Genomic DNA, 13,691 nt, shown 5'->3' on the forward strand with positions numbered 1-13,691 from the left:
ACTTAATATGGTCTATAGGTTCTTAAATAGCAAAGCCCCCAATTACTTCAACAATTATTTTACAACAAAAGGGCTGGCATGCTGTGTAATCTTAAATAAAAACAAAATGCAGCGATTAGTAAATCCTTCCAGACCTACATTCAATTGAATATAGTCCAAAGACAAGATATTTACTGATAAAATGTTTTTGTAAATTTACACTCATTCTGCATTTGTTGGCTGCAAAACCAAAAAAAGTTGGGACAGGGGCATGTTTACCACTGTGTTACATCATCTTTTCTTTTAACAACACTTAGGAAGCATTCGGGAACTGAGGACTTCAGTTGCTCGACAGTCTGGGGTCTGTATTGTCGTATTTTGTGCAGGCGGGCCAGTCTAGCACCTGCACTCTTTTACTACGAAGCCACACTGCTGTAACATGTGCAGAATGTGGTTTGACATTGTCTTGCTGGAATAAACAAGGATGTCCCTGAAAAAGATGTCTTCTGAATGGCAGCATATGTTGCTTCAAAACCCTCTATGTACCTTTCAGCATTCATGGTGCCTTCACAGATGTTCAAGTTACCTGTGGTGTCACTAATACACCACCCATACCATCACAGATGCTGGCTTTAATCTTTCTGGATTGTCCTTTCCTTCTTTAGCCACGACATCCAAGATTTCCAAACACAATTAGAAATGTTGACTCGTCACCTAGCAGCACAATTTTCCACTTTGCATCAGTTTATTTCAGATGAGCTCAGGCCGAGAGAAGTCGGTGGGATTTCTGGATGTTGTTGATATATGGCTTTCATTTTGCATGGTAGATACTTATCTTGGCTTTGTAGATGCAGCAATGAACTGTGTTTACTGACAGTGGTTTTCCAAGTGTTCCTGAGCCCTTGTAGAAAAATCCTTTTTACAATCATGTTGTTTTTTTAACGTAGTGCCACCCGAGGGATCAAAGGTCATGGGCATTCAGTAATGTTTTTTAGCCTTGATCCTTATGTGTAGTGATTTCTCTGGATTCTCTGAATCTTTTGATGAGATTATCGATTGAAGATGGGATATCCCAAAACTCCTTACAATGGGCATTGAGAAATGCTGTTTCTAAACTGTTGGACTGTTTGCCCCCACAGTTTTTCCACAAAGTGACCATCCTTGCATGTGAACAACTGAGCCTTTCGAGGATCCCCCTTTCATGGCAAATTATGATACATTAATCTGTTCCCTGTTAACCAGTTTACCTGTGAAATGTTCCAAACTGGTGTTTTGAGCATTCACAAACTTTCCCAGTCTTTTACTGCCCCTGTCCCAACTGTTCTGGAATCCTGTCTTTGTACCTTAATCAGTTGAATATAGTTCAAAAAAGATTTCTATTTTTGTGTTACACAGTGTCTAAAGTTTTTTGGAATTAGGGTTGTAAGAGGTTAGAAGAAAACCATAATCACAGTATCAGAGATAGGGTAGCTAACCTGAGTCTTTACAGATTCAAAACCATGATGGGTAAGGTTTCTTTTGTCTGAGCTGGTGATACAGGGTGGTAAAAAATGCCTCTTGCAATAAAGGAGGTGCAGAACCCACAAGCCTTTAAGAAAATGTTCAAACACAGGCTGCTGGAAAGCATCGGCAAATAAGGTCATGGTTGTTTTGTACACTGAAATTGGGGTTCTTATAAAAAACAAAGAATGTATATGTGTATTTTTGTTTTTTACTGGCATGTACATCTGTGGTTGGGTTGTTGTGATGGGATGCGGCATGTTGTGGTCGAGCATATTCCGCTTTTGACTGTCTAAATTTTGTTGTGTAGTGGTAGGTCTGATGGAAAATCAGGGACCATGATGTTATCCTTGACGATGTTATATACGCCTGAACTGCTGTATTTGAGTTTTCCAAAACTAAACTAAACTAAACTAAACTAAACTAAACTAAACAAAACATCTGAAAGTTTTAGGCTGCAAAACACAAATCATATCTAGCCAGTCATGAACAGAACTAAGTAAACCACATCACCAAATTACAAGGTACCTACCCCCCTCACTACTCCTTAGTCTAACCCCCTCAGTGCTCCAGTGGAACTTCTAAGTAAGCACACAGAAACAGATTGTGCTCAATTCAGCGGCTCACAGGTATGACATCAGTATGAATGTGATGTGCAGCAATGAAAAGGAGATTTCACAATCTGCAAACCACTTGCTGGGGAAAAAAGAACTTTAAACCACATCAGCAACCAGTGCTAACCGTGCAGTACTCATCACACTAACCAGAAGAGGCAGCCTCATTAACTCAGTTATATTATTATGCTTCTAATGACAGTCTCACCTTACGCTGGCCAAGCCGTGCCTGAAACAATGCCAGTGGTGCGAAAACATGTCTTTGGCACTGCTGTTGTTTCCACCTAAACTCATCAAGCAGATATTAAACCGAGACAAATTCAGAGTTTATCCATAGTTTCCAAGCTGCCAGCACCACAGCAAGACCAGAGAAGTCCAGCATCTGTAGCGGAGAGTAAATCAGGCCGACAATTGGCTGTGCTTCCTGTAGGTGGTGAGCCCAATAAATCTGAGAGGCAACGGGGAGTCAAGCAGACATTGATGAGGACACCAGATGAGTCCTGTTCCATCCACAAAAAATGTAAATATATAGACTCAGGTTGAGACACTGCAGAATATACAGAGCCCACTCTACATCAATCCTCAAGTTATGAAGTGTATCTCAAACTGCATCAAATCTCCCAGAACTTAAATAGCAAAACAGCAAAATATAAAAATTACAACCTGTTCTTCTGTTGTTAAAAAACATTCTGGATCCTTTTAGTTCCACATGAAAACATTACGTCTAGCTACATACCACCTCCACAAAGTCACCTTAGACCTTCTATTGTGTGCCGTAGGATTAGTTTACTTCCACATCAAATCCAAAGACAGGGTCACACTCTGGATGTGGGTCAAACCGCTGTTTGAAAGCAGATACCATTTCATATGAGCCCACTTAAGGAACTTGACAGACAGGCCTAATAGCTAAGGCTCTGGGCCAGGCCCAAAGCCACAGCTGGCTGCCACAGGCCTGATCATTCACACACCTCTGACCCATAAACACCGCCTCAGTGAACATTACTGTCAGGCACTGTGATCTGTGTTTAACATTAGTTAACCGGGGGAATAACAGAGGACCAGGGAGTTCATATTTCTAACAAGTTAGAGCCGGGCAAAATCAATCTTTCTGCCGCCTTTATCGCTGAGACGGAGATTGCTGTCCGCAGGTTGCCATTTCAGAGAGGGTTTTAAGGAACGCAGAGCAGTGCGTGGGGCTGTTTCTATAGGATTTTGCTCATAGAAGGTATATTTGGAGTGATGTGATATTCAGAGCATGTCCCTGAGCGAGAGCCAACCCTATACAGTAGCAGCGCCTGGAGCAGCAGCGGGGAGAGAAAAAGAGAGCCCGAGCTTCACAGACCCAGACAAAGACAGCAGTCAGTGCCAGGTTTCCAGGCCAGGGCAGTTAAACACAGAGAGTGACCCTTCAACCCATGCACACCCCTGGGAGAGGGAGATCGAGGAAGGCAGGATGGAGAGGGGGGAGGCAAGGCTGTCACAAGGACTCTTTCTCAAGGTTTACTCTCTTTGGATGGTGCTGGTGTGCTGGACGCTGCAAAACAAAATGTTCAAGATAAATGGAGAATCATAATTGTTAATTGCGTTAACACTTAGTTTGTTTATTATGAGTGTAAGGAGGTTATTTGTCTATGCTGTCCCTTCTTTTATGACGTAGATCACTTTCTAAGCACAGCTCCAAACAATTGTCACTTTGGCGAGAGCTAGGAGAAATTAGGAGCGGATTAAAATAACAAGCCGAGTCTAAAGGAATCAAAACAAAGAGTGTTATTACCTTATAAGATGGGGAGAGTTAATTATTTGACTTCAGTGTTCATGGAGGGTCGTTTAAATCATTAAAACAACTGTCCACCAAAATCCACAAACCCACTCTGAGTTATGACACCTGTGGTCAAACATCCCGGTCCAAGCATCACATTGTGCGTTCCCCACTGTGTTTACATTTCAGTACGTCACCCGGCCTGAGAGATCCAGGAAGAGGTAAACTAAGAGCTAACAGCGATCGGTCCTCAGAGTGGAGAAATAAACTTGCGGCTCCACACACCTGAAATCACATTTCACATTGCAGGTGCATTGTTACACCAGAGCTGTTTCACTTCAAATTCTGACTCTGAACATTTTCTAAATCCACTTTGAGAATACATGTCGGTTTATAAAGTTTATACAGTGCCGCTGTTTCTGCTCTTCAGCTCCACTGCACAGACAGGCAGTGTGTATAAATTTTGCCGACGTCAATCACGATTAAGAAGCAATAACATGGATAATCTTGCAGAGGTTTATGGTGAAAGATGAGGAAAAGACCACTGGAGTTGAGCCATGACACAAAAATGGCAGTAACTCGATCTTCCTCTGTCTCTTTCTGTCTCTCTTCCCAACAAACACACACACAGGCACTTGCACACAAGCAATGAACTGTTTAACCATCCTGGTTTAATTTTGCTCTATTTTAAGCATTCACTTCTGCTCTCCCATGACTAATGATGAAGCAACAAGCTTGTGGGCCAAGTTTACGCACCAGGATTAACTTGATTTTGATTCGTCTTCTCATATATTGATAATAAACTGTGGAACATGCTGAACTTTAACTCCCACGACATCTTGGTGACACAACACTGGTTATGATTATCAACTGCAGGTGCTTGAGCAGAAGTACATGCAAGAGTGTAGGTTTCATTTCAACACTGGGGGGGGGGGGGGGGGGGGCACATATGAAATGGGGGGTTTGGGGGGGAACTTTGGGGGGAAATTTGGGGCATCAAACACTTATATTTCTGCATTATGGTATTTTTTTCATGCACCAATTTTTGCCTTTTCTGCATCAAGTAAATAAAAGTCCTCTGCTGATTTCGTGTTTTTATTGAGGGGGACAAATGTTAAGGAGGACATGTCCTCTGCGTGCTGTCAGAAATCTATGCATATAGGTATATGAAGGCACGCAGTTAAGTACTGGGCCCCTCTTTTGCACTTCCAGCAGTCACACGAGGCCACGACTCCTTAGCGGGGTTCATTCATGCACACAACACTGCGTACTGGGGATGTCGAAAGCACTCCATCAGCTTGGAGTGGACATCTGACATTCCCCAAAACACTGTCAGATATCAGGTTACATCACCGGCAAACATGCAGTTATCTCACTGTGATTGACTCGATGCTGCAGAGGAGGCCTGGGAATAAGAATGTGTAATGGGAACAGTCTAATTTTAACTGTATTGTTCCACAGTGGAGAGTGCCAGGAGGGCAGTTTGTGGTAGAGTCTTCCATTTGCCATCTGTAACCGCTTTAAGAAAATAGAAGCAACTGAAAAGGGGAAAACTGAATGTGTACAAGATAGCAGCTATCTTTGTGACATTAAACCACACGCATCTCATGTCTCTCAAATACTGCAGCAATTAACACATCAGTGAGACTTTGTCCTCTCAATAACTCTCGAAGTCTCTAAATCTGTGAAATTAAAACTGTCAGCTCTAGTGGCTAATCAGAAACAAACCAAGAAGTAACAGTCAGTGTGACATGATAGAAAACACTGCTTATTTAAATGAATATATTAATTCCACATCTATTAATTACAGCACCACTCAGTGTTACCTTTTTTGCCTGTCTTCTTGCGCATCCTCATTTTAGGGAAAGAAGGCCAGGAGTAGTTGAACGGAGAGTCCGAGTCAGAATCCATGATTTGCTATCTTCAAGAAAATCTTCATCCAACCAGCTCAGGGTGTTTGATAAATAAATGAACAGCGCCTCAGTTTACATCCATTTCCCAGTGGCTGAACAGACTGCGGACTAGCTGCAACGTTCACTCTCCTTTTTCCAGAGCCTCGCTGTAGACACTCTGACACTTCAGGAGTGAGCCAGCATGTTCCCCTCTGTCTCCCCCAGCCACCCCTCCCCCTAAAATCCTCCCCTTCCCCCTCGACAACTCTGCACCAACTGTCCAACAGAGCCGGGACCGAACCTTGTCTTTTCCCTCTGCTCTTTTTCCTCAAGTTTTCTCTCTATCTAGCACTTTTTCCTTTCTTTCTGACTGCTCTTCTCAAATCTATGTGTCTCTACAGTCAGTCTCTGTCCCCCTCAGTCACTCATCTACCACACACAGTACAGGGGGAGAGGGAGAGGGAGAGGGATCAACACATGCTGACAGGAGCAGGGGGGAGGAGTATATTGACTGCCGGAAAGAGTGACTGAAGGAGGGAGAGAAACAGACAGAGACAAAGTCAAACATAGGAGTGACTTCAGAACCTTCAGCAAAGACAAACATGAGGGCAGACAGCTTAGCAGAGGTGAGTCTCAGACTCGGGAGAAATCATTAACCCTGTGAGTTCATGATTGTCTCAGAGACATGCCAGGCTGCAGAGCTGCGAGCCATGCTCCCCAAATATGTCTGATGCCACGTCTGAAGAGAGTCCTTCTCAATCACTCCATTCTCGCGGTCTCTTTCTCTATATTTTAGCATGTCAAAGCCAAGCTGAGGGGGGAAAGGGGTTCGGAGCGTGGAGGGGGGAGCAGTCTGCCAGGTCAGCAGCCTCACCATGGAGACAGCAGTAAGAGCCGCTGCTGTTTTCTTCTTCCATGCAGTTTTTTTCTCTCTCCCCTTTCCCTCCTCTTGCCAACTTGCAGGAGTACAGTGCTCCATTTGCAGCAGCGAGGAATAAAGTAAGTTTGGCTAGAGGTGGTAAAAGTGACAGAAAGGGATGGTGAAGGGGGTTTAAGAGACAAATCAGACAATGGCACTGTGGAAAGACGCCAAACACGGGTTTATAAATGCAATAAATGAAGGAATGTGATAAAAAAGGAGAGAAAAGAGGGATGAGAAGGGTTTTGTAGGCAGAATATATGCAGAGGAGGAAAACAGAGGTACACTGAGACTATAGAAAGTAGTTTGTGTGTGTGTCTGACGATGTGTGTGTGCATGGGGAGGGGTGTTGGCACTGTACTAGTGAACATTAATGCTGCCTTTGTGGGGTCTGTGTGAGGTTTAAGCCTTTTTTCCGTTCTCCAATTAGATCCCTCAGCCGGGGTCGGAGACTCTTGTTAGCGTTCCCGGCGATGTGCTCATCGTCTGTTGTCACCCTGCCAAACTATCCATATCATAAATCCCTTTCTCTTGCTCACTCTCTTTTCCGCTATAACACACGCACACGCACACACACTCATCCACTCTTCTCTCCCTGGGGATCTCAACAGGCTGCTGTAGAACTGCATTCAGTAAAGCCCTGGCAACCCCCATTCAGCCACAAACACCCCCTTTTTCACTTCCCCATACCCCTTGCCCCCTTCAGAGAGCTCTTCCCAACCGCATTCTCCCTCTCAAACACACAAGTGTACACACACACACACTGACAGCACACACACACACACACACACACACACACACACATCGACCTCCTTCCTTTCTTCAGCTGTGGAGAGCAGAGCTCCTCGGGATGAAGTGGCATTTGCTGTTTGTTCACTAAACTCACATCAAAATGCTGACCTGGGAGGATGGGACTCGGGGGCATGGGTGCATGAGTCTGTCTGTTTGTGCATGTATGTAGGTATTTGGGGGAAAGTGTGTGTTTTGGGTGGGGTATTTGAATTTCGGGGGCATTATGAGGGCAGAGGTGGGGGAAGAGGAGAGAGGCGAAGGATGGAGACAAGAGAGAGAAGCTTGTCTTTTCTTAAAAGCTTTTCTGACTTTTACACTGACACTGCAAACCTTGTACAACCTGCTACAGCACATCTGCATGTAATTACAGTGATGGCGGTGAAGTTTAAGTCCTTTAAATTGGAGAGAGGAAAGAGCTGACATCAAGAAGACAGGGGGAACATGACAGCTACCCTCAAAATTCCTCATCCCTCGCTGAAGCTCTGAATACAGAAGTTCTGTCTGTCTATTTGATGACGCATTAGCTCAATGATAAAAACAGACTGGAATCGCAGTATATGCTTCACTTCTTTGTTAAAAAAAATAAAAACCTGCCAGTCACTCGTTATGCCCGACAGCTTAGGAATGTCTAATGAGGAACTGAAATTCCTCAAAGGTCAAATAGGCATTGTAATCCCGGAATAAAAACATGTAGAAATCCTTAGTCACTTTCAGTCTGAGCTATTTTTTTTTTTTATTTTGAACATGGCATTGAGGGGAAACTGCAGAGAAAACAGTATTCTAGTGACCAGCATTATTCATCAAAACCACAAAAAAGTGTTTGAAGGGACCAGTCGAGGTCACAGGCATGTGGTCATCAAAGACCAGAAAATGTGAAAATCCTCAAGCAGCCAACACACACACACGCACACACACACACACACACACACACACACAAATACACATATGCACACTGAGAAAATGGCTAAACCATATAGCATGGAAAACAACACCAGCCACAGGAAGTTCAGATTGCAGATGTCCAGTGCCAAGTGTTATAAAGCCTGAGGCCTCAGCTTGTAACCGCAGCATTCTTACACTGAGGCATCAGTCTGCTCTGCAGCAACATGAGCCAATTATTAACCCGCAGGATGTTCCCACTCTCAAATCCGTCCATTCCCATCCAGAAGCAGATCAGCGTAAAGCCACCTTGGGCCACATAGTAAGGATTCATTTCTGTCCCCCCATCAATGCTGGCAGGAATAGGATGACGCAGGATTGTTCTCTACATGTCGCATTAACAAGATTCCTTCTCAGTGGCCTAATCACTGTAAACACAGAGTGAAAAGACTCCAAAAACTCCAGAGGGAGGGGGGGCAAGAGAAGCCAGGGGGCTGAAATGTGATCCTATAGTCCGTGGGGATGGTAGACAGCCATAGTCGAGAGGATTAGAGTTGAGTTCCAAGTTCTGTTCAGGAAAGGAAACGTTTCCTGCAGTTGGACTCACTTAATGATTAGAAGCTACTTGGATAACTTCCTATGAATATAACGCCACCTAAAACAACAATGATCACTTTCAGTCTGCTCAAAACACGATCTGCAGCTGAGGCACCGCAAACTCTAAAATTAAAACCATATCTAAAAGCAGGCTTCTGAGAAAGGAACCTCGCTCAGACGGGAAGTTTAAAAGGACTTTAAAAATAAAATCCTTACCAGAGTCAGACTGCGATGGGTTGTCCTCCTCGTCCACTTCATTCAGGCAAAACATCAGCGGCTCCTCATAGTCCTGAAGCAACAGAAGAGCTTTCACTAAGCAGCAGGCACATTTCCACAGTGAGCCTTTCTCATCAGGCTACAAGCACGCCACGAAAAATGAAGTCGAGCTAAGTACAAAAACACAAGTGCCTAGGTGTGTGACAGAGAAGGATCAATTAGGTAACCATCTGTATCACATAAAACAGCTCCTATTGGATGACCAGAGTCATGTGCACATGCCACACCTCTCAAAACATGAAACACACACTTGACTGCTCACAAAGTCCGCCATTCAGTGGCGTGTGCAAGGTGCCAACTCCAACACCTTAACAATAAAAGTGAAACAATGTGGAGCATTGAGAGGCAGTTGGTGCCACTGCCTGATGCAGATGTTGATGGAGATTAAATGGAGCTTTGAGAGTTTAAAATGTGAAAATAGATATCCAATTTTTTTAAGTTGCACCTGTTGTTGGCAGAAAATTAGGAATCTTTTGGAGGGATAGGTTGTGATTTATGCTTATAACTGGCTCATCTCATCAGAGAAAGCGCTGTAAAGGAACACGTCATCCTCCAAATAACCAAAAAATCCTCATGAATTGGAGTCACAGGGGTCCACAGTTTACAAGAGCAAAACTATATCAAGACATTCATTTACAACCTCTTACACAACTTGTGCAGTATAATCTCAGTCTCATTTATCCAGTTGTACACTCAGTACTGCCCAAACAGACGGCCCCTTCCGACCTTGAACTGAAATAAAAAAACTTATCTTTGCTCTCTTCAAAGCCAAAATCCATTGACAAATCATTTATTTTAGCTTGCTGAACACGGGAGCTGCTGGTCTTCCACTGCCTTGATCATTTATATTCACTGCATTAATCTTCTCTTGACTACTGCAACTCTCTGTACAGGTGTGTCAGCCAGTCATCTTTGTCTCGCCTGCAGCTGGAGCAGAATGCTGCGGCGAGACTCCTCACTGGCATCCCTGCACTGGCTACCTATCAAATACAGGATTGATTTTAAGGTTCTTTTATTTGCTTTTAAAGCCATACATGGGCTGGCACCCCAGTATATTGCTGGACGTCTTTGCCCCTACCACAACTCCCAACCTCTTAACCTCTTGTCCCATGATCGAGGCTGGTGGGTAAAGGAAGATTGGCCTTTGCGGTAGCTGCCCCAAAGCTTTAGAATAGCCTTTCACTTGTAATAAAATGCTCCATCTCCATTGACACCTTTAAGACAAATCTTAAAACGTACATATTTTCAATGGCCTTTTTTGTTCGTAGTGGTTTTAATCTTTTTTTTCCAAGGTATGTAATTGTTCTTACTGGTGTTATTTTGTTTTATATTTGTGTACAAGTTATATTGCTATAAATCTGTGTGTCATTGTTTTAATTTGTACAGCACTTTGGTCAGCTGTGGTTGTTGATTTGATTTGATTTTGTTTGTGTTATTATGTGACTGGTGAATCTGAGCTAACCCTTTAAAACACCAACAATGGACAAGTTGTGCGAGAGTGTGTAAGCGGATGTTCTGATATCGTTGATATAGTTTTGCTGCCTGTCACTTAATATTAATAAAGAATTTTCTCAGTTTTTTTTAATTCTTTGTTCAAAGAAGGCATGCAAGAAAAAAGTTTAGTCTAGTTTCCTCTGTATTCTTTTAACAAATGTGAGATTTACAACATGCATAATATATATCCTGGTCATATTTCGGTCCACAGCTTCCTGCCTATATGAAATATTACATCAAATACTCACATTTTCTTCCACTGCAGCTCCGTTGATATCAGAGTACAGTGCTGTAAGAGGAGAAAACATACTCAGATGCACACATACAGCAGCTATTAAACTTCAAAAGAGGCTCAAGTAAACACAGATGTTTGTCAGTTTTTAATGATGTATGTGCCATGTAAAAACTCTTTTTTCATAACTTGGGGAGATCTTTACCGTGTGGCCTTTCCTTTCCTTTCATTTAAGATCAAAGGACACGGTGTATGATTGCTTACTAAAAAACAAAGCAGCAACGCCTAGAAATTAGTGTATGGGTGGTTTGATACAAAGCCTGGGGTCATGTAAAAATATAAAGGCATATAAATGTAGGAGAGGGAAGAGGCAGCGACCTATAAAGGATATATAGTTTGGGAGGGAAACTCAGGGACAAAATATACAAGAGAAGAGGAAGAACAAACAGTAAAGGCTGAGAAAGGAGAAGATGTAAAGTACTGAAAAAACTAAACAACAACTCTAATCTGACAAAGGTCTTTCTGTGCCTCAGTGTGATACCCTAAAACACATTCACTCAAGTCTGATACAGTGATGCCAGCTGGCTCCACAGCAAGAGGCAGAGAGCCAGAGAGACCGAGGGTACAAGAAAACAACCTTGTAAAGGAGAGGGTGACCTTCCAAAATTCATCCTTTGACTAACTAGATGTTCTATTTACATTTTTATTGATTATCTCAATTTATATACCCATGAATATTACTGACACGTGCATAGAAACAAAAGATGCTGCAATTTATGACTATTTTCATCATCCACTATCCGTTGATGATAAAATATTAGAAAATTTTAAAATAAAAAAAGCCCCGAGTCAAAGATAATATCTCCAAATTGCTTGTTGTAACCAAACAACCAGAGATGGAAGACGTATTCAGATCCTTCACTTGAGGAGAAGTACTGAAACCACACTGTAAAAACACTCTACAACAAGTTAAAGTCCTGCATTCAAAACCTTACTCAAGAAAAATCAGCTAAATGTACTTAAAGTATGAAAACGGAAGTATTCATTACGCAGTCAATTGTTCCCTGTCAGTGTTATACTATATATATGATGTTTATGGATTATTATCAATGCCATAATGTGTATGTTGCATTTTACTGTGGTTGATGTTTAAGGTTGTACTTCAAATCATGTCCTACTGTGAGAACCATCTATCAGAATCAGAATCAGAAATACATTATTGATCCCGAGAGGAAATTGGGATTTGTCACAGTCCCTCTGATGTAAAGAATAGAGAATTATAAGAAGTAAGAAAAAGAGTATGAAATAGAAGTGTGTAAATATAGAGTACTAAAATAAAAAAAAGAAATAAAAACGTGCATTATGTGCATTGTACTATCTCTAAAAGGTCAACTTTTCATGGTGTCAGAAAAACAGCCCTGTTTCCAGCTCTGTGATGATTCATTTTTCATCTGATCCACGACAGTTTTTTAAATTGGATTATCTAGATTAAGAAGTAGGGGAATTTTCTCAACACATTAAAGACTATCTCATCCTTCAGTTTATAAGAAAAGAAATCTAAATCACACATCTGAAGATGCGTGGTATTTACTGGACAGGAACAGGATGAAAAACTGTAATCTGAAAAGTCAGCAAAGCTATCAAATCAATAAAGTGGAGTAAAAAGCACAACACTTCCATCTGAGATATGGAGGAGTTGCATAAAATGGAAATACTCACATAAAGAAAAAGTACTTTGAATTACTATTTAATAGAGTAAATGTACTTGGTAACATCCCACCACTGCAAACATCACTTCAAAACAAAAATGTGGAATGTGGAATGATACAAAGCAGAGGAAAGCAGTGAAGACATCTAAGAACCATTAAGTAATTGCCATTTTTCCTTGAAAAAAAATCAACCAATACCAACATTGTCTATCAATGAAATGACATACAAGTTGCCTACCTAATGGTTTCAGCACTAGTTATAAACATATAGCTTGCCTGCTCTGCAGGTTTGCACAATATACCAATGCAGGGATCAATATATTCCAAATTAAAACGCTGTGACTGAAGTCTTTGTTTTCTTATGATAATATAACCTTGTCACAATTCACACAAGACACTAGAATTGTCTTTGATGAAACAGTTTGATTCTCTCACAAGAATATTTTACTTTAATCTACTCTTTTGCCCACTTTTATTTTGTTTTTTACAGACTTGCAATACCTTTAAACCGCCACAGGAGGGCAGCCAATGTCTATCAATACTGTAGCCTGATACAAGTCACAGTTTCAAGCCTGCTAAACCACTTCAGCAAAAAGTAACAGAGCATTGCAACATAAAAGAGAAGAGTTACAACTGGATGGTTTAGTTTAACCAGGCCTCTCAAATCCCACAAAGCAGACAGATTAGGAAGTGTATGATACCGTTCTCCGTAGGATCATCCACCAGCTCCTCCTTCCCGAGGACGGTCTCCACACGCTCCCTCCTTAGAGCTTTGATCTGTGGGAGGAAAGGTGATGTTTCAGTAGGAGAATGCAGATATGTGAAATTACACGGTCTCCAAGAGGCTTTATTTTGATCATACCTTCAGGTACATTAGTTACCAGGGGTGGACTGACAACAAGAAGCAGCCCGTGGATTTGCTGTCATGCCGCCCTAATGTAATACACATAATTAAAACTGACACAATGTATTTGCTGATCGATGAATCAAAAACACAGTCTGTTAACTTGTATTAATTGTCTTAGGACATTTTCCAGAGTTTTCCTCTC

The 13,691-nt window shown here is 41.9% G+C and overlaps 1 protein-coding gene across 8 annotated transcripts in view; it reads right to left on the reverse strand.

The window, feature by feature from the left end:
- Nucleotides 1-13,691, reverse strand: part of LOC117252594 (rho guanine nucleotide exchange factor 28-like) — a 57,450-nt gene that overhangs the window by 30,190 nt on the left and 13,569 nt on the right. For 5 of the 8 annotated variants that reach the window (XM_033619630.2, XM_033619631.2, XM_033619629.2 and 2 more), the window contains exons 8-10: nt 13,344-13,419; nt 10,950-10,990; nt 9,148-9,220 (exon numbers count right to left, since the gene is read on the reverse strand). In XM_033619630.2, the coding sequence (XP_033475521.1) occupies nt 9,148-9,220; nt 10,950-10,990; nt 13,344-13,419 (190 nt within the window). Of the gene's footprint in view, nt 1-5,678; nt 5,958-9,147; nt 9,221-10,949; nt 10,991-13,343; nt 13,420-13,691 lie in introns of those variants that run through there. The other 3 variants (XM_078170600.1, XM_033619633.2, XM_033619634.2) reach the window with 1 other exon arrangement.

This window comes from Epinephelus lanceolatus, chromosome 9 (genome assembly GCF_041903045.1).
Source record: "Epinephelus lanceolatus isolate andai-2023 chromosome 9, ASM4190304v1, whole genome shotgun sequence".
Taxonomy (NCBI): Eukaryota; Metazoa; Chordata; class Actinopteri; order Perciformes; family Serranidae; genus Epinephelus; species Epinephelus lanceolatus.